At 47.8% G+C, this 24,445-nt stretch overlaps 7 protein-coding genes across 7 annotated transcripts; 2 read left to right on the top strand and 5 right to left on the bottom strand.

Annotated features, from left to right (window-relative positions):
• Nucleotides 1–369: 369 nt before the first annotated feature.
• DFL_001614 (uncharacterized protein) lies at nt 370–708 on the top strand (the record flags this gene model as incomplete). The annotated part of the gene is made up of 1 exon (XM_067630261.1): nt 370–708. The coding sequence occupies one exon, from the start codon at nt 370–372 to the stop codon at nt 706–708; it is 339 nt and encodes a 112-aa protein (XP_067492922.1).
• A 577-nt stretch (nt 709–1,285) lies between these two features.
• DFL_001615 (uncharacterized protein) lies at nt 1,286–3,451 on the bottom strand (the record flags this gene model as incomplete). The annotated part of the gene is made up of 1 exon (XM_067630262.1): nt 1,286–3,451. One exon carries the CDS (start codon nt 3,449–3,451, stop codon nt 1,286–1,288), a length of 2,166 nt encoding a protein of 721 aa, XP_067492923.1.
• Nucleotides 3,452–7,498: 4,047 nt separating this feature from the next.
• Nucleotides 7,499–9,601, bottom strand: DFL_001616 (uncharacterized protein; the record flags this gene model as incomplete). The annotated part of the gene is made up of 1 exon (XM_067630263.1): nt 7,499–9,601. One exon carries the CDS (start codon nt 9,599–9,601, stop codon nt 7,499–7,501), a length of 2,103 nt encoding a protein of 700 aa, XP_067492924.1.
• A 1,173-nt stretch (nt 9,602–10,774) lies between these two features.
• Nucleotides 10,775–12,667, bottom strand: DFL_001617 (uncharacterized protein; the record flags this gene model as incomplete). Its single annotated transcript, XM_067630264.1, has 3 exons — nt 10,775–11,421; nt 11,502–12,309; nt 12,377–12,667. 3 exons carry the CDS (start codon nt 12,665–12,667, stop codon nt 10,775–10,777), a joined length of 1,746 nt encoding a protein of 581 aa, XP_067492925.1.
• Nucleotides 12,668–14,151: 1,484 nt separating this feature from the next.
• Nucleotides 14,152–18,364, bottom strand: DFL_001618 (uncharacterized protein; the record flags this gene model as incomplete). The annotated part of the gene is made up of 4 exons (XM_067630265.1): nt 14,152–15,318; nt 15,376–16,799; nt 16,853–18,135; nt 18,300–18,364. The coding sequence occupies 4 exons, from the start codon at nt 18,362–18,364 to the stop codon at nt 14,152–14,154; spliced, it is 3,939 nt and encodes a 1,312-aa protein (XP_067492926.1).
• Nucleotides 18,365–20,050: 1,686 nt separating this feature from the next.
• DFL_001619 (uncharacterized protein) lies at nt 20,051–22,564 on the top strand (the record flags this gene model as incomplete). Its single annotated transcript, XM_067630266.1, has 6 exons — nt 20,051–20,078; nt 20,264–20,988; nt 21,053–21,159; nt 21,229–21,706; nt 21,757–21,930; nt 21,998–22,564. 6 exons carry the CDS (start codon nt 20,051–20,053, stop codon nt 22,562–22,564), a joined length of 2,079 nt encoding a protein of 692 aa, XP_067492927.1.
• Nucleotides 22,565–23,920: 1,356 nt separating this feature from the next.
• Nucleotides 23,921–24,187, bottom strand: DFL_001620 (uncharacterized protein; the record flags this gene model as incomplete). Its single annotated transcript, XM_067630268.1, has 2 exons — nt 23,921–23,982; nt 24,043–24,187. The coding sequence occupies 2 exons, from the start codon at nt 24,185–24,187 to the stop codon at nt 23,921–23,923; spliced, it is 207 nt and encodes a 68-aa protein (XP_067492928.1).
• Between the last annotated feature and the right edge of the window lie 258 nt (nt 24,188–24,445).

Consider the following 24,445-nt stretch of genomic DNA (forward strand, 5'->3'; position numbering starts at 1 on the left):
CAAAATACAACAGCAACAGAGCTACGCAACCTCGGAACCAAATATAGTGGACGCAATGATGCCCAGTCTTCGCGTTTTTGATCAGTGGTGGCGCGCAGATATATTGAGATGCCCTAGCAGTGATTTGAGTGAATACGAAATGTTATGAATAAGACCAAACTGGGTTTTCTCGCGGTGCACTGCGGTCCTAAGAAAAGGCAGACCATGGTGGGGCGACATGCAAACCTAACTTTTAAGTTCTTATCACCCCTCCCACTTCTCCATCCTCCCAGACACAACCCTCCACGCATACGTCTCCCACCACACTACAAAGCACAAAGCACTAGTCTACCAACTTCAAGTTCCCTCAAACTCTATATACTTATCAACATGGGTGTCACCAGAGAAATCATCGCCCCCGGTAACGGTACCGACTACCCAGTTAAGGGTGACACCGTCTCCATGCACTACACCGGTACCCTCACCAACGGCAAGAAATTCGACTCCTCCGTCGACCGCAACGAAGAATTCCAAACCGTGATCGGTGTCGGCAAGGTCATCAAAGGATGGGACGAAGGTGTCCCCCAGATGTCTCTCGGTGAGAAAGCCAAGTTGACAATCACTGGAGATTATGCATACGGCCAGCGCGGATACCCAGGCCTTATCCCACCCAATGCGACTTTGATCTTCGAAGTTCAGCTATTGGCGATTAATGGCAAGCGCTCGTGAATAAAGGAGCCATCTCCTGGGGATTCTTCTTCCGCCTTTTCTTCTCCGTATGGGAAATAAGTGCGGGGTTTTCCGTTTGTTGGGGTATGGGAGGGAGATCTATGCAGACTTAGAACCTTTAGGGGCCTTAATACTTGTTGGACGGCGGTGGATTTGAATGTACTTATCAAGAACAAAACGCGCAAGCCATATATCAAGCTTCCTTTAGCTTCCTAATCCTCTTTTAAAATTAATTTTTTTTTGTGATTTCTTTCACGCTGTTACACAAAAGAGCTCACCAATTCCCGAAGGCTGGCTGAATTTAGCCGAGGAGACAAGCACTCGACCAAATTACTAATTATGCACATATGTGAATATCTAATCTAATACCTCAAAGACTTCTATAGAAATCTATAAAGTATATAGTGACATCTAGTGCCACTAGATCCCGAAATATATCCCTTCTAAAAAAACCAAAAACACAATCCAACTCCAGAAACACGATCTAATCCCAGTCCAAAATCCAAAAGCTAAAATCCCTCATGAAAACGAAACCTAAAAGAAAGAAAATACACAGAGACAGATAAAAGACTATTTCTCATACCACATTCTCATCAACAAGTAGTACAGCCTCCGATGCCAATATATCGAACACAACCTTCCCGGTTTTGTCAACAGATATGTTACCCGGCTGCGGCGCACTCGTCACCGCCCCAGTATCTTCATCAAACGCAAGGCCACTGACATTGATCCCACTCTTAGCATTCAACCCGGGACCCGTGAGTCTCAGCAACTTGAGGCGATGATTCGGCTGGAAGCCCGTTAGAGAAACCGTCGTTGAATTTCTTTCTCCCAATGTACCAAACCCTTCCGGGGAAGGCCCATTGCAAGAACGACAATTTAGTACACTTGTGTCCGAAGTGTTATAGCGAGATAAATTCAAGACGACTGCACGGGCAAGGAAGACACCGTCATTCAAGGGGAAGTTTCCGATATCGGTTGCCTGAGGCTTGATCGTAGCACTGGTATCCGTAGAGCTGAGAACTTTAGGTGCCGTGGAAACGGAGTAAGTTGTAGCAATAAGCGGTTTCGTTCGGCTAATGACCTTAGTGATGGTTACTTTTTGACTGGTCCAAAGAGTTGACAATGACAGCGAGGTAATTGTTCTCCTCGAGGTACTTCTGCTACGAGTGACGCTGGGCACAGTAGTTGTGGTGGTTTTCCAGTACACAATTTTAGTCGTCCGAGTAGTCGTCTTTCCATTGCCGAGACGGTTTTTAGTGGTAGTAGTCCTAGTCGCCCTAACCATCGTTCTTTTCGGGACCCTCGTAGTCTTCGTTACAGTAACGATCCTGGTTGATGTACTTCTCTTTGTAGACGTAGACACGGACTTAATAATCATCTTTGTCGATACGCTCGTCAAGGTTTCAGGCTTGTTCGTGATATATATAGTCCTTGTCGAGGGCACGCCGGTAGTATAAGCTCTGGCAGTAGTCCCGATAACGTCCAGGTTCGGCTTCTGCACTTTGTTCGAGTACAGCCCGTATACAGCGATATCGGGGGGACTATCCGGTAACGAAACAGGCGTAACTAAAAACTTTGTAGTCGAACCCTGTGCTGGAAGAGCTAAAGCTTCGGCGAGAAAGTATACACCGAACGACATGGGTCGAATACCCGCTGTGAGACCACTGGCCCCTTTGGGGATGAAAAGAGTGTATGGGGTTGTTGGACCATTATGGAAATATATTCTGTCAATGTTCCTAGTAGCAGCGGCGAGGGTATAGTCGACAAGCCAAAGGGCGGATGCATAAGTATCTGAAACATCGACAAAGCCGCTGCAGCTCACAGTATTAGATTCCGCAAGTGTAAACCGAGCACCCCCAGCTTCCGCAGCAGCAATCTCAGGGTTGAATTTCTGTAGCTGTCCTCCAAGGGTATTATGATCAATCAAGTTATTGAGATTTTGATTTCCCGAGCAGGCACTCTGAGGATAGAAGTGTATCGAGTAAGTCGGTATGTTGAAAGAACCGGTATTGATCCCGGCCTTAACCAACGAACTGAGATCGAACCCGTCTTCCAAGGACCCAGCAAAAACCGCAGGCTGGAATCGAGCACTTGGAAGAGCCTCCTTGACTTTATTTGCTACAGTTATCCATTCCGCGGCATAATCTTTGCCCACCCAACCCGACGGTCTCTGTTTACCCTGAACGTAAAGATCAGGCTCATTCCCAATCTCAAAAAGATCAGCCTGTGGAAGGTTCATATCCGCCGCTACCGCGAAATCGACGGTATTACTCCAATTCCCCGTTGAATTGACCAAATTCAGGCCAAATGTGATCTGTGTATCACTAGGGAAATAATCCTTGATCAAAGTGAAATATGAAGGACCGACCAAATACATCGAAGAAGGATTGGTAGTCCAGATAACTGGCTCATCAAAATCTGGCACATAAGTGGTTTTATCCATCCCAGATCCTCCAATTCGAATACCCGGCCGCCCTCCAGTTTTCGATGTCCAGAGATTCATGAGATTATTTAAAATCTGCGAATTCAAGAATGAAGGCATTGCATTGTGTTCGAGTGAGTAACCGATAAATGACCTATCCACTGTAGGCGCGGCAGCCGTATTTGCGAGTGTCGGCGAGATATTGATAACAGTTGAATTCCCTAACTGCGCATGGGATTCTGTAATGAATAAAACTTGTACGCAAAAGAAAGAAAATAGTGTCGATGTGACAAAGGACTGTATCGATTGTACCCCCATCTTGATATCGTGGGAGAGAAATGTGAAAATTGAGTTCCGTATAGTAATTGGCAGAGGCCAACGGGTATATAAGATAATATATTAAATATTAATGTATTACAAAGAATATCTCTTAAAAATTAGAGCCAGCGCTTGTCAACGGCGCCATATACTTGTATTCCTTTTTTTTTTTCCAATGACAAAAGAGAGTGTGTGGGACCGAGATGAGAAAAGTAACATCTCAAAGAAAGCCCTCGCCGAGTAGAGGAGGGGGCGAGCGCACTTATACACAGTTGAAAGGGGCGATATCATTCTTTCATTCACATCGCCGACGCCGCAGTGTATCAGAATAACAAGCATAAGCTGTCGCATATTGAAAAAAAACTTTCGAACCCATACAATACTGTCGCTTGTTTCTAGCATTGCGTTATGCAACAAAATGTTCCTTGTTAACCTACACATCAGGATTGTTAGTCAAAGGGAGTTCAGACCATCCTTCAAAAGAGGCACTAAGCTACCTAGTATTTCCGGCGCATCCACAGCCCCCTTGTTCAACGGCCCATAGTAATACTATAACGGTGATATAGCTCTTCTGATGCTGAAGGTAGGTAGTCTTCCACACCAAGAGTTGGCTGCGGCGCTGTGGCAGGGTAACAAGGCCAAGGGCCAGGTTACAACCGTCAGGGTCCAATAGTCAATGTCAGGACCACTAAGCTTCTCCGATGTTACCGGTACCAATTTTTCAGTAACAACTTCATTGGTGAGCTGTACGAATAGAGATTTCGCAGGGCGTACATTTGCCTTCTGCCAATAGGTATACCCGTATCCTGAAACGAAAGCAAAAAACGACAAAGGTGGTGCAGAAATACATAAATGCGACAGTGTGTACTGCTGCATGGGCACTTGCAGACGCCTGCGGTCCAGCTTAGCCTGTGTAATCCAGTGTTCCGGAGGCGAGTCCCCATTACCGCATTGCTTGACTGCGCTAGTTCCTTACATGGCCAAGACCGCCAGTTAATGATCTGAGACAGCACGCGTACGACGACCTTGCATACACCTTCCCGGTTAAGAACAAAAGAAACGATGGGACCAACCTTATCTTAAAGGCCATCTTATATTCATTCAACAACGACTCAGTTCACAATGCGGCGGATTCCAGGCTCCAATATACTTACTATATGCATTTCTTCCTTTAATTCTAGAATTCTAAACATAGAATTGATATAGAAGAGGTTCCCAAGCGAATGTTCATATCGTCTTGGTAGCCACTTACCTAGAAAGGTACTGACTTTACAATGATGTTCATAGATAATTCGTTTTTATACGTAGGGCTTCAAGGTGAAAGAAAAGCCTCCTGGACAGATGGGCGGTGCTAGCGTTGCGGACCGTAACTCTCGACGAAGATTTCTAACCGATTAGCTGATTTCTCAAGTGTCCTAACGTCGCAGATTGAAAAATAAAATAAAATAAAATCCCGAGCTTACTAGCACTATTTTTGAAACGCCGGATATCATAGCAGCATCGAATGACAGACCGTTAACAGCAATATCACCAGGCTTACTGAGAATGGCAGTATAAATTATTTATTTTTTTTGTACCTGACTAACGAATAAGACCTTGCTTTGTGGCCTTTTAGCTCGGGAATAGTCTGGTGGCCCTAAGAACCTGCGACGGAAACCCTTTACTCGTTAAACCTTTCTATCAAATCTATGCCTGGGGATACCAAGATCACGAAATCGCTCATGCCATTATAAGGTTGCCCAGGTTCCCGTCCATGCCATACCCTTCTTCTTCTCGAGATCTCGTCCGTAAATATCTACAACCTCGAGAAGCAATTTTCGAAAAACAGAGGACGGGACTAATGTTGTCTACCTCGTCTCGATTAAATTACTTATGATTTCATGCATGCAGCGATAAGAGAAAAAAAAATGCAACTGCACTAATATAGCACTATATCCCCACCATCCTGATAATCGAAGTCTGGAAGAGTTTTTCCCTTTTAAAGGGTGGCGAAGGGGTTAACTACCGCCGCTAGCTAGATCGTTCGCGAATGACCAGACGTTTTCACAGATGTCAAGGTTACCTTTGACACTGTGCGCGCAAAGGATACAGTAGCATGCGAAGCTGATCTTTCGTATTTGCCTCCTGTGGTTGTCATTTTTAAGTACCGTCATCGTCGAAATTTATCTTAACGAAAAAAAAAAACCCCCCGGGGCGCAGACATCGCCAGCTCATAATCTCGTATTTCCTTAGATCTACACGATAATTGCCTATCTGCCGCGACATCACGTCGTTAATTGCATCGCATCATTAGTAAAATGCAGGAACGGCAGCTTGCATTGTCAGATGCTGATAACTTCATCGCGCTAGCGATCTTAAGACATCAACAGGATAGGTAGCGTAATGCTGTCAAGCTCTCGTTTTACTAATTTTTCCGAAACGACCCCGTAACGCCCCACCGCCCGATCATCTACGAATTTTTATTCGAGATTCGGGTACGTATTTTTCAAAAGACTGTGTGATTCTAGGATATACCGATATCGAAAGCTGCTTCCGCCAGACCGATGCTTAAGAAAAACCCGAAACGTCAAGATGTACAACTTCCCCATTGGATACAAATTTAGAACAACTGGTCTGCATCTAATATATCCCAAACCAGAAGCTGGGATGATATATTTTCCGGTATGCAGCCGACTTAGCGAACGGAAGCTGTCCCCCATGTGGCTTTGGTTGCACCGACGGGTCGAATAGGAAATCAAAGGTGAAGATCGTGGTGTGACCTTGACTGGCTTGCAACATAATCTTGAGCTTGACAACATAGCTAGCTTCGACGAATATAAAAATCCAGGAGCCCGATTGAACTATTAACCAACGAGCCCTGACAAAAGGGTAAGTGGAACAGATTTTAATCCCAAAATCAAGACCAATCCGCCTTGTTTTTTTTCTTTAGGATTTGCATTCTTTCGTCAACCCCTCCATCCATGATATCTTGGTACTTGGATAACCCTCGTAGATACGTAGATCATCCTACTCGAAGGCCCAGCACCATCCAATCAATGATATAAAACATCCCCCTAAGAAACCGTTCTGAAACGGTCTCGAAAGGAGTATGTCCATACTCAAATACCTATACGATACCTCCATAACCCGCCACATCCACCGCCGCGTCAGTCAACGCCCACAGGATAATCCATGCTACTAAAGCCCCAAACAAGGTCTACCGATGTCAAAAAAATTTAAAAGCCAAGCCCTCAACCACACACGAGCTCTCGACAAAAAGACAAAAACGGCAGGAAGAAAAAAATTTTTGTCGAAAAAAAGAGAATCTACAACAATCAAGATTCGCGTTCCGTCTCCGATAACACTACTAACTGATCGATAAGAGGCTTGAGTAAGGCAGAGCGGACGGGATACCCTATTTAGTCCGCCTTCTATGGTCGTAGATATCATTTTTGGTTGGAGAAGAAGCTATGTTTTCCAATTGGTATCAAATTACAACAAAGTCCATCGAATAAACACAATCCGTTCAAGGTTGGATAAACACTATTGACTTTTTTAATCGGCGGAACTCTGATTACGGGTTGGACTGAGATCTCCTCTATATTAAACTGTTGAAGGATGTTGAATTCGAAAGTGTCGCTGCTATTGACCAGAACCTTTACATAATATGTGAACAGTGGCTTTATAATTTTATAATATTAAGAATAAATATTACCATTAAAAAATCCTAATGCACTAAAAGGATAGCCAAAGTTTCTACAAAGAAGAAACGAATTCAAGGAGTAATGTAATTAAAAAAAAGGGACAAGAGCGAAGAGAAGAAACTTCCAAAGTGACGATGAAGAATGAACAAGAGTAAAGAATTTGAGGGGAGAAAAAGAGAAGAGAGAGTCTACACAGAAAACTCGTCAAAAAGGTCAGTAAGGTCAATCAAGTCAAGTAACCGGCATCGCCCATGCATTCACCATCCATCCTTATTCCCCACTTTTGCATAATTAATCCGAATAAAACGCCAGTCACATTAATCTTGTCGTCTTGTCTCGCACAAAACCATATCAAAATCGTCTTCTAGTCCTCCGAAGGCCCCTCATCCCGTCCAACAACGTCCCACCCATCCTCTTTAACCCCCTCTTCCTTCTTCTCCCCACCCTCCTCCTCCTCGTTATCCCTCTCAACTTCCTCAACTCTAACCGGAATCCTTTCCCTCAACCACTCAAGAATAGCTTCAGTCCCCCTCTCCACCACATTCCTTCTCGGAACTCTAAACAAATTCCCCAGCACCCTTAACTCCCTCAACCCCTTCCCCTCCAAAAGCCCCAACTCGGGTGGTAACTGTCCAATACTATTATTCATCAAATCCACAATTTGTACCCCTTCCAACCCTTCCACGCTCACAGTCTCAATCTTATTATCACTCGCCACAAAAGTCGTAAGACTTCCGTACCTTTTACTCAAATTATCCGGGAAAGCCTTGAGTTTATTCGCGTGGACATCCAAGTAATTCAACCGTGGGGCGTCGATGTACTTTACTACCGCATCCAAACTTTCCATGTAATTCGTATGCAGTAGTAAAGTCTTCAAATATGGAAACTCCATCTCAACGCTCAAATACTCCTCCCCTTTCAAGCTATTACAGCTCAAATCGAGGGTATAAAGACCTCTGAATGTCTTGATACACGGTGAAAAGGTGGTTAGCGAGTTCCGTTGCAATAACAGAACTTTCACCATGAGTGTATCCGTCTCACCCAACACCTCCTCCGTAAAATCTTGCATATTTTTAGCCGTGAGATCCAAGATACCACCAGGACGGATGGTGAGGCCCTTGGATACTTCCTCTTCTTGCTTTACGGGCTTTTTACGAGACCATTCAGGTCCAAAGGGGTGTTCGTAGTCTGATTCTTCGCCTTCAACGTTATCAGGACGTTCAAGATCTTCGTCATCATCCTGCTTCTTGTCATCTATTCCGGCGATAACAATCTGAGGCCAGTCGCTACCGTTACCGCTACCAACGAGATTCGCAGCGTTGGATTCTCTACGTGCAGCGCGGGCAGCCTTGATTTGTTCACGAAGTGCTTGCGAGGACGCCATAGCACGTTCATGTTTGTTGACCGGCGGTGCAGGTTCTTCGACGGGTGCAATACTAGAGCGAGGCCCTCGTTTGGGGACCTTGATAGATCCCGGTGCTGCAAGCTTTGGAGCCGTCGAAACAGGTGCAGGTTTGGGGAAAACGGTCGCAAGGCGTGGGGTAAGTGGTTTAGGTGATTGAGTTTGTTGAGATTGTAAAGGTGCTTGGAAGGAGCGAACTCTCAGGGGAGTACGGACTGCTGGTGTGGATTTCGCGGGCGTAGGTCCTGAAGCAGCGGGGACTGCAGTGCTAACTGAGCGACGGCTCGCTGGTATCTTAGCAGGAGTAGCTGCGAGCCGTTTAGGTTGGGGAGTCGGTTGGGGAGTAGCCCTAGCTGGGATCGAAGCACCGGATACAGATACTGATCTTGTCGTTTCCCTGACAGGTGATCTGGTAAGTGTAGGCAACCCAGACCCCTTCTTGCTCACTAGTAGATTACTATGCGACGAAGGCCGCTGTAGTGTTTTTGGAAGTGTAGATGCAGACACACTAGAACTTCGCTGACCAGTAGCACCTGTACCAATAGGCGATCGAGGGAGTGGAAGTCCCATCCGTGTAGGAGTCAACGGGGATCGAAGACTCCCACTTGAACTCTGCGATTTAAGACCTGGTGATAGTCCCGGTGATAAACCGGGTGACCGTATCGGTGATGCATTAGGAGAGGGTTTCCGTAGACCGCTAGCCGCAGTCTTTGGCGTGATGAGCGAGAGTCTACTAGCTTTTGGTGTCGGGATACTACGTGTCGGGGAGGTATTACCAGAAGCCAGGGTAGGAACGCTGGATTTTCGAGGTAGACGGGAACCGGGGAGTGGGAGACGGGATTCCTTTTTCTCGAGGCGAGGGACCTCTCGGGTCGGTGATGAGGTTTCTACGGGTACTGTTGCCGTAGCTACTTCTTCCTCGACTGCTGCCGCTGTTGCTGGCGTCTCTGAAGATTTTGCAGCTGTTGGAGCATCGGTTTGGAGTTCTTCTTCGACTGGGAGGGAATGATCCAGAGCCGGAGCTACCGAAGTATCCGGACTGAAATTCTCTACTTCGACACCCATTTTGTTTGCCGATAGAGGGAAAAAGAATTTTTAAAAAAAATCTTCCTATCGATATCTGCGGGAATGTAAGTAGGCAAAGGAGTTATGACAGAAGAAATGAAGAAGAAAAGGTTACACCACCTTTAATATCTCGACATGAACAAAAAAAAAGGAGATGAAGACTCGGGAGAAAAGGAGAAGAGAAAGAAAGACAGGAGGGGGATAAATTACGGTATGGGATTGGATCCGCCCCACTGGCTGAGTTTAAGTTGAGAGGTTGTTGGTATCCCGCGCAATTAATAACGTGGATGGAATTAAAGTCCAAGTGCTGGAGCAAGGATCGCTCGGGCCAACTAATTTGCGCCCGGAGCTGCGCTGCAGTGCTGGAGATACGCGAAGAGGTTTGACCTGCTGGTGTCTCTTTTTTCGACCAATCGATGGCCCCTGAACGGCGGTGCCTCTTTCCCTTCGCGTATTAAGTTGGTTCCGCGGTGCCGAACGAACGAAGGGAAGATGCCGAAATTTAAATTTGATGTGGCGCCTCTACGCAGTACAAATGCGACTGAAGTTAAGGGAAGAGGAGGATTTTGGAGGGGTGGTGAAGATATACAAGAAGAACACTCGGTAGACGTCGGAATAAACATTCGGGGACAGCTAAGATCAAAATTTTTTCTTTCTAATAATATATATGAGGTATATAAGATTTCCCGAGGCCGAGGAATGCGCCAGCTTCCGATCAGCTGTCCAACGTACGACCGTTCTCATTCGCTCGGTTGACTCTCGAATACCGGTATCCTATAACCATACGTTATGAATCTTATATAGATCTATATATTATCATACATCTAGACCTCGAGCTCATAGGAACTAACTACTAGATCGATACTAGCATGGTACTATATCATAATATCATCGAAATCCGATTCGATGTATTTATCTCATATATTGTCTTCGAACCACCTGTATGGGGTCTCTTTTTGAATGATAAAACGGGTTATAAGGCATTTAAGACGGCTTAGAAAAACCCTTGGTTAAATTTCCCGTGTGGTGGTATACGGCAGCTAACTGCATTACCTAGGTACTTATGTATGCTATTTTATACACACCAGCGCATTATATTACACACTAAATCCAACACCCCCAGCTATAGGCCTCAATACGGTCTCGAGGTATCCCTCAATGCAAAATGACTACCTAAAAACTCCCCTGTAAATGATAATCAATAATATGCTGTATCCCCGCCTGCCTAAACGTGTCCTGCTCAACATGCACTGCTAACCCGTTATCGTCAACATCCCACACAATCTGATTCGCATTCCCGCTCCCACCATGCTTATACTTCACCCAATTAACATCCCCCACCTTCCTCCCCTTCGCCGGATCCCCCCTCGCAAAAAACCTCACAAAACTCCTACTCGCAAAGTCCGCCAGCTCTTTAAACCGATCCGCCTTCGGCCCACCCATGGGATCCTGTACGACTCTAACACCGGTGCCCCCAATATCATACCCCGGCGCCTCAAGATTGTTAAATATAAAATTGACATCAGTAGTATGCACCGCACCCGACCAATTCGCGTAACCGTTCGGAAGCACGTTAGATCTTACGGACCACACGGGAACATTATACTGCGCCAATCTCCGCGCGTAGTTTCGTTTCCCAGCGATGAACCAAATGTCGCCTAGTAAAGCTGCCATACGGTGGTACTGTGGGCCGTGGTTGATGGTACCTTGATCGTTGGGGTACGCAGGACTAAAATCCGCGGGCGAGGGGATTGAAGTCGAGATGTCGTAGTGTGTTAGGAGGATATCGAGCATGTGGGGTTTAAACAACGTGGTTGCCTCTATATATATTCCCAATCGTAATTATATATTAGAATATATCTCCCCGAAAACGAAAAAAAAAGAGGAGAAAAAGACTTACCTAGCCACGTTCTTAACTGCGCTTCAGTATCGTACTTCACCACCATCCTCGCGTATCCAGCACCTTCATCTGTAGTTCCCGCCAGCACGGCAGGAACCTTCACAAACCTCCCCCTCTTAACCCCCTCACTCGGTAATCCACTCACAAATTCTCCATCCACAGTGGGTGCCGTATACTGCCCGCTCGTAGAATTAATAGCCGCATTAAGCGTTTCAATCGGTACGCTTCTTAAACATTCCAGACTATCCGTTGCATCCAAACATCCCGTTTGTGTGATAATATAATCGTATCTAGCTTGTCCTGTTTCCGGGAAAGCGGGGGTACCGAAGAAAGTTGGTGCGCCGGATAGTAACATCACTTGGCTGAATAACTTGTCATCACGGCCGTTATATGCCAATTGATGAAGTCCAATCGACAACGCCCCTGCCGAAGCTCCAAATAGCGTAACCTTCTTGGGATCCCCTCCAAACGCTCTGATATTCTCTTGGACCCAATGTAACGCCGTCCGTTGGTCTTTCAATCCAAGATTTAAATTCTTTGTCCCAGCAACCTGACGACTAGCAATCCATCCCAATCCTCCAAGGCGGTAATTGATGGCAATACTAATGATCTGTGTCCCTTCTTTTATAGACTGGTCGACAAGGAATGTCATATTATAACGTTGATCGTGCGCGGATCCGATTAGGAAACCTCCACCGTGGATGAAGATCGCGACGGGGAGTTTGCGGTTGTTATAATTTACACCCGATGGGCGGACGATGTTTAGTGTTAGACAGTCTTCGGATTGGGGGTATTCCCATTGATCGCCCTATCAAAAACCCCCATACGTCAGAAAACTTGATATGAAAACTAATAGATTGGGAGGTAATACAAACCCTATACCCATAACACCAAAACCCCGTCTCCTTCGCCTGAAAATCCTGCGGTTGTGTAATATACTGCGGCGGTCTGAACCGATTAGCCCCCACCGGCGGCTTCGCATACGGGATCCCCAAAAAGAAATCTTGATTCCACTCGGGACTATGACGTCCAAAGACCGTTCCGTTGCGAATATACGCCTTTGGGGAGGACGGTCCAGAGCCAGAACCCTCCCGTGGCGTAGGCACAGCTGTTGCAAACCTACTACCCGCGAGAGTAAGTAGCGAGAAGACGGATGAGGTCTTCATGATAACAAAGAGGAATTAAAAACTAGAACTATCCCCCCTCTGCCAAAAGAAGGCAAATCTTTTGACTGAGATGATGAGAAGAAGGAACTCGGCAGCAGGTAGGTCACTGGGGTCTTTATATAGCCCCTCCTCCCTCCGTCTATATCACCAATAACGTAATATAGACCCGAGCATACCCCCCTCCCCAAATGCTCCATTAACCACCTCCTCGTCTCGTAAACCCTGCATGATCCGAATACATGGTCTACCCCTCCACCTTTCCGTCCTCCCCCGTCCTTGCCCTCCCCAAAAATCGCAATCCGCACTAAATCTTTGGCCCCGAGACTTATACCAAATAACGCGAGATGAATACATACGGAGGGGTTGCACGGTTTGATTGACCAATGGTGTGTGGTATTATCGCCCAACGGCGCCCTGCAGCTATAGCTACCCAGCTGCATCCAGAACCCTTAGGCATCACAGGATCTATACCGACTCAGTCGCTTCTGCGGCTCCACAATTCTAACCGATTAGCCCAGAGGCCGTATAGCTCGGTTGGCACCGGAATTCTGCATCTTCAGCAAGAGAGAAACAATCCCGTCAGCCGTCCCGTACGTCATAGGTAAGATAATCCGACAAACCTTAAAAATCCCTACGGCTTCGCTCCGTTCACCGGCAGGCTGGACGGGAGGTTTAAGAAAGCCTTCTTAGAAAGGGCCTGCAAAAGCCTTCTTTTCTTCAAGAGCTCGAGCTTGCATTTTCGCCTTTTGGTAGCTTTCGTTTCGTCTAAAGGAATCGTCAACTGAGCTCTAAATTTTCCCCATCCCCTCAAATACAGAGGGTCCACCCGGAACGGGGAAGGAGGGCCTCAAGGTGTGGAATTTGCGAAAGTGTACGGAGACCCGAATACTTCGTTCGTACGGAGTAATGATTTTCGAATTCCGCGCGACGGGAACCTCGAACTGGGAAAAGTACTTAAGGTAGTGTAGTCTCGAAGCTTAGAAAAAGGGTCAAGAGACTCCGGTCAATTTTTGACCTGGGTACAAGCCTCGGCTCTCGCCGTCAGACATAATTACAACTAGACTTAATTCCAAAGTGCCACGGACGGGTAGATTAAAAGAATAGACAGATAATAATATGGCTTTCGAAAAGAACTGTACAGAAAAAAAAGCTCGGAATCCATCCGTCCCCCGCACAAGAAAAATACTACCGCTTCAGCAAATAGGCGAATACATGCTAAGTTAAAAGATTATCCACAGTTCAGAAAGCAAAAAAAAAGAAGGCGTCGAGGCTAGTGACATTAAAAGATACAGATATAGAAAGCTCCTCGAGGCATAACTGCGTAAAAATCACAAACCTTAAATCTCGACACGATCCTCTCCCGCTTCGTCAATGCTGGCCCTTGCATACCCCGTTAACCGAGCCCCTAAGGAACACCTTAGCATGTGCTAGCAGAGCAACATCACCCTTCTCCACAAATACGACCTCCAATAGCACGCACCACTCTAAAAGATATCCGGCACTCCCTCCCAACTCCCTCCATTCCCTACCGAATCCCTCGTCTCCCAGTACTCCCCATTATTCTTCCAATACTCCTCACCAGTAGTCTCATCCCGTTCCTTCGTAAACCACCTCGGCCTATAAACCTCCCCGCTAGTCTCCCTCTCCCGTCTCTTAGCTCTCTGCTTCTCCTCCAATCTATTCTTCTCCTCGGCCGCAAAGTCATACTCTCCATCCTCCATAGCCCTCTGGTCGGGTCTTAGCCTTGTATCCGTAGGACACAAGTGCGGCCTCAGCCTTTCCGGTAGGTAATTCAAACTAATCGCAAACGGCGTGAGGTTGAATGGCGCCGGTGGGCGTTCATGAGTCTCCCATACCAAAAACGCTTGGGTACTCGAGAAACTCTTGCTGATCGCTGCCGAATCACCTCCTTGGCCTGCAGGTGACAGCTGTGCATCGTATCCGGGACTCATCCTAGCGTACAGCTTATCATTCCATCTGCCGCCCATGCTCCACTTCTGTGTTCCATCTTTATCCACCACCCGTCCCTTAACTTCATAAGCACCTGCCCCTCTCCACCCTCGTGCTTTAAAGTCAAGAACACACTGCTCCCCAGTAGTCCAGTTCTTAATCTCCATAGGCCCGTAATTATCCACCGTCGGCGATCCGGTAATAATGCCAACAACAGCGGTATTCACTTTCTTCCAGGTATACAGCTCCTCACCTCCGGTAACAGGATGTAATTTCAAAAACCATGTTCCAAGCGGGTTGATATCAAAACTCTTGCCGTAAAACTTCGCACGAACCGAAGATTCACCGTAGTACGACCATCGCGGGGCTTCGGCCCATGCGGCACCGACGGGCGGGTGGTGGCTGACCTGCTCGACAAAGAATCGGAATCCCTTGTCGGGACGGCAGTATTCGTAGGTTTCTCCCAGAAGTGGGTTGAACGGTTTGGCGATACGGTTGATGGTAGAGGAATACTCGCTTGCCGCAAAGGCGGCGACGTAGACAAGACGCTCGAGGGAGTCGGCACGTTCCGCAGCCATGTCGAGAAGATCGGTGTATTCCATATCCTCGGCGACACGCTGGAGCAGCGAGGTACACTCGTTGAAGGAAACCGGAAGCGTCATCTTTGTCATATCCTTGCCAATCATAGATTTCAAGATTCCCTACGGTCTTATCAGCCGTTATGTACCATAAAACCTAGAATTCAACGAAAAACTCACCCAAAGCGAGATCTTTGGCCTGTCATCAGCGCTCTTATTGAACTTGAAGCGAGGTGGATCCTCATATCCCTTGAAACTCCTCTTGATAGCAACCAACCGCTTGTCACTCTCATCTTGGTACTCGGCACTCTTCCTCACCGCCTCTTCCACAATTTCCTCGATATCAGCTCCATCCGCTGTAACCAGAATCTCCAAGGTGACAGCAGGCGCTGGCATCTCCTTCTGTACGTCAATCTCACCAGCATCCACAGCATCGAAGAACTCTTCATCGGAAGCATCCGCATCGTCGGAATCACTCAGCTCCATCTTAGCAACCTTGATGGTCTTCTTCCTCACCAGGGGAACAGACACCGGCGTATGCTCGACCACAGAGGTAGGTGCCGTCTGCGGAGCCGTCGAAGGTTCGCCTGCTTCTTCGATAACCGCCAGATCTTCCAACGCCTCCTGCAGCTCCTCGACAGCTCCGCTCGGCGAAGCAACAGCTCCTTCCCTCAATACCTCCCTCAAAGCCCTCTTCGTCCTCTTCTGCTTCAATTGTACTTCATTCATCTTGCCCTCTAGCTCCTCCTGCTCCACCGCCAACCGTGTCATATTCTCCTCCCACAGCTTCCTCAAATGGACCTCCTTTTCCAACCTCGCTTTCCAATACGCTTCACGCTCTCTGCTCAGCTTGAACAGGTCGCCGGCTAGGCTTCTGAGGTTATTAACCGCTCCTTCATAGCTCGTCAACGCCGCAAGAATTCCGGGATCACTGATGGGTGTCGCGGGATTCTTCGACGTCTCAAGGGTTATGGCGGCACAAGCCCCGGCGAGCATGTCGAGTTGCATCCTGGTGGAATGTGCCATCATCTGGTAGGTCTCATTGTAGACCGGATCTGCCATTTTCCGATTCCCTTCCACTGCATCGTCATACTCGTCGTCGTCGTCGAGATCATCGTCATCGTCGTCTTCAGAGCTAGGCATCCGTCGTGGTTGTCCATTTTCCGTAGATTCTAGTTTGGATTCCGAGACATCTTCCCAAGAGAGCTCACCACCAACCGTAAGTCGGGACCGGGCGGATGGTGCGTAAACCTTGCTTTGCCGGCGCTCACCGGAGAAGCTGGGTGTACCGGGGGTACCGGGGATATCCGTGACAGAGTCGTTATTCGATAGCTGGTCCGTGCTTGCGGTGCTACTGGCGGTGGGCAGTCTGGCCTTCGCCCGGTCGGCCTTCTGGGCCTCCATGCGCGCTTCATCCTTCGCCCATTGGATGGCGTTGTTGAGAGCCCAGTACCATCGTTTGGCTTCGACTTGATGGTCGGCTTTGAGGTGATATTTGACGGAGGATTTTCCGTGGATTTCGAAGCGGAGTTTGTCCTGGGGATCCATGTAGAGTTTTGCGATTTTCATGTTGATAGCGCCGCGGCAGGCAGATTCCATGTCATCTACACCATATTAGCTTCGTACTCGTAGCTGTTTGTTAGGAAAAAGAAAGCACCTTGATGTTTGTAGTAACTCAATACGCCATTCTCCAGTACAAACCACCGTAACTTGTATCCTCCCGTATAATTCGTCCACTTTTTTAGATGTCCCTTCATCTCCCTACCCTCGCGATGAGTTCCATCCCTGGACGTTTCTTCGGCGCCTGGGATCCCAGCACCCGAACCGAGAACAGCCTTCTCCTGTATACTGTTTTTAGCTGCTATGGCTGCCGGGGAGCGTTTTAGCACAGCTCGAGTCTTTTCGTCCTTCGTAACATCCTGCGGAAGTTTGCCCTTCTTATCGCGACGGAATGGATCTGCACCGTGCAGCAAAAGAATTTGTATCAGCCTGATATCCCTGTTTTTGGCAGCCTCGTGGAGAAGAGTGCTGCCTGGGATACCACCATCGTGGGCGTTCAAGTCGAGGAGAGCTCTGGTGCGGGGTACTTCGAGGAAAGCTTCCAGGTCCGGGTATGCGTGTGTTAAGATAAGCTTGTGGAGGTCGATGAGTCGGTTGTCGAGGTAGATGTCTCTGGAAACCTGGAGTTCTTGTGCTATCTCCGGTGTACGAGAAAGGTCGATAGCTTGGGAACCTTGGAGGTTGGGTATGACGTCGTTGATGTTGGGTTCCGAGAGGAGGAGGGAGACGAGGGGTTGTCGGCCGAGGTGGGCAGCGAAGTGGAGAGCGGTGTTGCCGGTGTTTGGGTCACGATAGTTGATATCCAGATATGGTTTTGAGGTGTCGGAAGGGTCGCGAGAAGTCGACGAGAGCACAAACTCGACGACCTGAACTTCGGCGCATTGGACGGCCAATAGGAGAATGGAGGCCATTTCGATAGTAGACCCCGGCTCGGAAGCATCCCTGATAGCCTTTGATATGGCCGATGTGTCTCCGTTCCGTAGAGCTTCGAAGAGACGAAACGTTCGAACGGATTCCTCCAGGGAAGTTGGTTTAGGAGGTGAATGCGAGGTACTGAGGGTCCTAGCAGCAGTTAAACCGGAGTCCAGAGTCGAAGCCGGAGTGAGAGAAGAAGTGGACTGGGACGAAGGAGCATAGGATTGAGCTCGCTTGTGAGCCTTCGTGGAGGAGGCGGAGGATCGTATGCTCTCGCTCTTGCCCATGGCGGCGGTGGGGGACAGCAGTGAAGCCGCCGAAGGGTGGGTGGAGGTTGTGGGCGAAGCACCGGCAGAAGGAGGAGGTTTATATGTTGGAGAAGCAGCCAGCTTGTCGGAGCTCTTGGACTTGTGGTAGCCAACGGAGAGGCGGGAAAGGGCGATAGCTGATTTGGAGCGTTTGTGACTTTTTAGTTTGTCAGTCAGCAGGATGCTTCATATGATCCACCATTCATTCATTCATTCATTCATCGGTGAAGCTTTTCCACGGTATGCGAAGGGAGGTTATAGTTGGTGCGGTTTATAGGATGGGGAGCGTGACAGGGGGTATAGGGGGGATATAGAACATACGAGGAGGAGGATACGGAACCGTGGCTTGAGCTGAAGCTGGGCCGACCTGGAGCTTCGTCCGCCATCTTCCTTCCAACAGTCAATTAATTGACCGCCACAGTACAGTACTCGAACAAGGTAGAAATATCTAAAGTAGAATAGAAGGGAAGGGAAAGGAGTCGAGGCTAATTAAAAGAGAAGAATGGAGATAAGTAAGGACTAGATTATAGTCTAATGAGGGGCTGTGATTGTGATTTGATATGGCTAAATGGGCCACCTGTATCTGCTTGGCTGGTTGCCTGACTAAGCAAGTTTATCCCGACACTCCAAGCTAGAAGTATCATGATCTTATACACTCCTACATATCAGTAGATATAAAGGATGGCGGCTGGAATTGGGCTGTGCATTTGTAGGTGTCGGAGTTATCTATGCCCGTGATTATATTATATTCACATTCACCCAACGGCAACCTCAAAACGAAACAAATTCACGATGCCCCACCTGGCAGACATCTGGACATATAACAGATCCGGATCTATAGACAAAATATATTCATGTTGGCGCTAGTTGATATGTGAGTGGTACCCACTTTGCTTGGCTCTCAGCTCCGTCGGGAAAGATAATTACTCGATGCAGTATTTTAACCAATTCTTCAATTGCCGCAGCCTCATACCATCATCATCCAGCGGCATGCCTTCATTTATTCAGTTGGGGTTCTTTGTCAGCTTCAATAGAAACAAGCCCCGAAATGACGACGACCCGGCTCAACTGCGGCCGCCCGCTCATCGATGGCCATCGGGTTTTTCTTCGGCTGCATAAGTTCCCGTCCGCTTTTTTCTCCCTCTTATCGATCCATATAATACATACAGTGGATCATGGACTGACGGCTGCTTTAGGTACCTACATACACCCAAAGTCATGTCATCTCATATAATACCTAGTAATATACGAAATACTGCTTCCCCACGCTGCATAACCATGCCATGCCATGTCCATGTAATTGTTATATATGGAATGTACGTACGCGGACAATCTCGATCAAGAAAACCCGACAAAGATGGGTAAAACTGAACACACCCTTTTTTCCATGTGTCAAGCAAGTCCATCCGAGTCTCTATCATAAACTGTCCAACGGCGTTCCAGAACTCCAGCTCGTGCGCCCCAAAATGCTAAAAATTTTAGTTTCAAGAGAAAAAAAGGGTCAAGCACAATCGGGCAGGAGGCAAAGAGAGGCTCTGCCAGACCCCCCAACGTCCTCAATATTTGCTAATCTGCTTTTATTTGGTCCGGCCTGGTTGGGGGAAAAGGGAAAAAAGAAGCCAGGCAGGAACCCACCTGAGCTAACAGAGCTAGCACGGACCCGGCGTGGGGAAGAGAGATTGAAGCAGAGAGATAGGGCTGCTTTAGCTGCCCGTTTATTCCTCTATCGTGGAGCCTTTGAACGGGTGTAACTGGCTGGGCGAGGTTTCACTTGCACTTGCACTCGAAATTATAAAAACTGGTCGTCTGACCTCTTTCCATCTCTCCTCTCCTCTCTCCCTCCCTCTCTTTCTCCCTCTCTCTTCCTCATATATCTCCCATTGTTTCCTTCGTGTTAGATTCTTGAGATAAATCGAGCGCAGTGCAGCGACGACGCCGAAATAAGAAGTGACTGCCCGGGCCAAGAAACTGCTTGACCCGGAACTGAAATCTGCTTGAGCCTGCTGGTCCCCTGAATCTTTTTGTCGAGCGAATCTCTTCCATTGGCTGGATCCTGTTCCGAATCATCCACCATGACGTCTCTCGTCCCTAACAAAGTCGGTGCGTACATACTACCGAACAAGACAAGACATGCACGCCCTAAGACCGCTTGGGCATCCTGTCTTGTGATACATACCATTACCTCTTCAGTCCTTAATCGAGTACTGCGTGCTCAAGGAATGAGAGGTATATGCGAGTATATGCGAGTATGACATGCTAATATTTCGAGTTAAAAAAAAAAATAGAATTCTCCCCGGCCGCCTCCCCGCGTGCCTCCCCGCGTGCCTCCCCCCGCATCCGTCCCCACCGTACATCCCTCTCCACCGTTCTCCAGGCAAAATTCCACCGCACAAACCGTACCGCCGAATCCTCTCCTGACATCCCCGTCTCCGATTCTGCAATCGGTTCATCCCTGGCTGACCTCGACATCGGTCCTTCTCACGAAGATTCTACATCAATGATGAGATCTTCAAAATCATCCTCAAAGTCCCTCGCCACGATTCCGCGTGAAGGTGCTGCCAATAGCTTTTACGAACAAGTAAAATCATGGTATGAAGAGCAACTGGAACAATTCGCCAATATCAACGGCGATTCTTCGTCAGGTACCGGTGGTGGTCCGGGACTCGATTCCCTTCGTAAGCTGGAAGCGATTCTTGACTCCGCAGCTCTCGAACGTCCCTCCCACATCCGTCGTCGTTCTTCACGATCCCTCAAAAACAATCATAAACCGTTGCTTTCTCATGCCGTCAGTCTCGAAGACTTTTATACCACCGACAACGAAAAGACAATCCTTCAAGATGTTCCGGGATGTGAAGCAGAACTCGATAATTCCAAGGAATTGAGTGTTGAGTTTAGAGCTGAGATTTTAAGATTGACGCATACTCTTAAGATTAAGAATTGGAGAAAGGTCGATTTGGATCGTGGAGAGGAGCTGGTTGTTAGTCGGATCAGTGGCGCTCTTACCAATGCTGTATGCCCTGCCCATCCCTATGTAGAGGAGAGAGGGAGTACGGAGATGCTAATATGAGATATAGGTCTACAAAGTCACGCCGCCAGCTGTCTCCCACGAGAAAGCCTCAAAGCCCGTAGACACACCATACATGACGCCCGTGGACAAAGACCGTCGTCCGAAGAAGCCAAAGTAACCCTTCCCACCGAATAAACATGTACACCCGAGTGGTCAGAGTAAAATGCTGATTGTAAACGACAGACCCCTCCTCCTCCGCATCTACGGTCCCCAAGTCGGCCACCTCATCGACCGCGACACGGAACTAAACATCCTCCGCCGTCTCGCAAAGCACAAAGTCGGCCCCACCCTCCTCGGAACCTTCGACAACGGTCGTTTCGAAGAATTCTTCGACGCAATAACACTAACCCGCGAAGACATTCGACTCCCCGATACCTCCCGTCGTATCGGTCGACGTATGCGAGATCTTCATGACCACATCCCATTACTCGACTCGGAAAGAGCAGGTGGACCTATGGTATGGAGGAATTGGGAGAAGTGGGTCGGGAGGGGGGAGAGGGTTATGAAGGAGTTGCAGAGGATGAAGGCGGGTAAGAAGTTGTTGGTTACGGATTGGGAGAGGTTGAGGGAGGTGGTTGAGGAAAGGTATAGACCGTGGTTGGAGGAGAGGTACGGTGGGATGACGGAGATTAAAAAGCAGTTGGTGTTTTGTCATAATGATGTACTACCCCCTTACCCCCGTATGCCAACCATATAGCTGACAGACTATAGACCCAATACGGCAACATCATGTCCCGCACGTCAGAAACAGAACCGCCAACCCCTGCTTCGAAATCCCCAGCACTCCTCCCCCTAACCTCCACAACCCCCCGCCAATCCCTCATCGTCATCGACTTCGAATACGCCGGCGCAAACACCCGTGGCGCCGAATTCGCAAACCACTTCGTAAGTAACCCCCCCCCCCTCCCCTCCCATTCACCCCCCAACAATCCGATACTAACACCCCGAATAGTGCGAATGGATGTCAGACTACCACTGCCTCCTCTCCCCCACCGCCCACACAATCCACGAACACCACTTCCCCACCATCCCCGAACAGCGTAACATCCTCCGCGCCTACGTCGAACACCGTTCCCTCCCCTACGTAATCCCTACCGAAGACTCCACCGACCCCGAGTTTATGCGCAAACGCCAATCCATGGTATTCAACCTCGAAGGCCGTCTGCCCACAAAAGACGAAACGGAAGCAATGGAAAAAGAAGTAGAAAGGCTAGTAATAGAAAGCAGGGATTGGAGGGGAGCTGTTAACGCCTGTTGGGCATTATGGGGTATTGTTCAGGCTGTCATTCCTGGACTCGTAGTCGGTAATGGGGAGGAGGAGGAGGGTGATGATGGAGATTTGAAGAGTTTGAAGAGTGAAGAGGATGGGGAGGAGTTCGATTACGTGAAGTATGCGGAACAGAAGGCTATGGCGTTTTGGGGGGATATGGTGGGGCTTGGGGTTGTTAGCGAAGAGGAGGTCAGGGAGTGGAGCGGGGTCGAGGATTTGAAGAGTAAGCTTAAGCGGTTGCCCGTGTAACCATATCTTCCTTAATGCATCAGCATTTTTTTAAGAGGGAATGAAAAAAAAGGAAAGAAGGTACGGGAGGAAATTGTCTTTTTTTTGTGATGGTTATACATAATTGATCAGTCTCACGATCGTATCACGATTGATGATGATGAAAGCGAGTCGACATGCATTTGGAGGTCACTTTGGATTTATTTGATTCTTTAGCTGAACTAACTTGGCTGATCCGCTTTTTTTTTTTTTCATGGCGAGTTATGCATATCAGGTAATGTTGATTGATTAGTTCATCTGTTCCTATATATAACTTTAGCAATCATATCATGCGTTTCGTTTCAAGGTTATGCGCGTGCCGTGATGATGAATTCCAAGATTTTTGTGGTTTCGACGTGAGGTCGAGCTTGGAAGTGGGGTTGTGCCGAGAATAGGTTCGGAACACGAAACCAAGGAAGAATAGCTGGTGTTCCCCACACGCATACATGGAAATGTCGCCCGGGGGTCACGGATTGAAATGGAAATACACACGTCGGACTTTAAAACTTAAGCTTGTCGGACGTGGGTTTGATTTGGAAAGACGATTGAAACGGTAGGGTATTTCTTCCTTGACGAGTTTCTTCCTTGGAAGGGATGGATCTGTACACAGTAGATGGGAAAATGGTCCGGAGTTGGTTTAGTACGTGCACTTTTTTGGTGATATTACAACTAGCGCTCCAAGCTGTAAGATCTCAATCTTCTTTAATATGATAAGGCTATCCTTCCCGATTTTACATCGAGGTTTGCCAGCGAACGGTATACGATACCGGTACGAAACATTGGGAAATTCTCGAAAGCGGTTGAGTACGAACGAGTAGCCAAACTTATATGGTGTACTCCGTGGTCCGGTTCTCTGGAGTGGAATGGCGGGGGGACGCCCAATCAATTGCCCTACAGTTATACTATTTTTATACCCAATACCTTAATTTTTTTCGTCTTATTTCCTCGTTCTTAAACTACAAGAAAGAAAAGGAAGAATTTTTACTGGATAGGGTAATATCCATGGTGGTCCATCTTGCTTGGTTGGGAGCTTTGTGCATGATGATGTAGCTGTGCAGATGTTGTTCCAGGGGTTTTCCCTGGGTCGAGGGTAGCTCACCTGCTTTTTTGTGGGTTTTGTCCTTGGATTTGGGACTTGCAGCAGCAAGTACTGGTTTTTTTTTTTTTTTGTTGGCAGTTGATGTGGGAAGGGATGCAGGTCCCGAAGGTTGGGTGAGCGGTGCGGTGGGGAATATTTATTCTGTAGTACAAGTCTCGTTAGGCATGGGAGGGGATATAAAAAAGATATCGACGAGAAAAAAAAGTTCAAAAGGTATATCTTAGCTTCGATCGGCCTCTTCACTTTTCCCCAAGCTTCTTTTTTGGTCCCCTCGTTTCTTTCCATTTTTTCCGTTTCGATACTTTTGTTTGTGATTAGAAGAGAACCCGTGATAACTAAGGGAAAAGTCTCAGATTCGTACCCCGGTTCCCATGCTTAGCCATTCCTTCAAAACGGTCTCGGATCCAATCAGTAGCCCAGGAATCGTCGAATCCGGAGCCCAGGTGGCACATAAACAGACAGTGGACCACCACGATTGCTTCGAAAACAGTGAAAGATACGGGCATCCGACGGTTCCGTGGAATTCCAGCTGTTTTAGTTAGAAAGATTAAAAAAGTGCACAGCGAGAGATAGTGTGGGTGTATGCCTTCCCTCATCTTTGTGAACGGAGAGCCCGACTTTTTTTTTTTTTGATAGGGCGTTCGGTGAGTATTGTTTAGTTCATTCGGATTCAGTCATTTGGTCATTCATTCGGATTGGATATGGCATGTGAACGGTGGTGCGCATTATATATACTTTAAAAGTATATATAACGAGTATGCCTC

Source organism: Arthrobotrys flagrans (genome assembly GCF_004000055.1).
Source record: "Arthrobotrys flagrans strain CBS H-5679 chromosome Unknown unitig_3, whole genome shotgun sequence".
NCBI lineage: Eukaryota > Fungi > Ascomycota > Orbiliomycetes > Orbiliales > Orbiliaceae > Arthrobotrys > Arthrobotrys flagrans.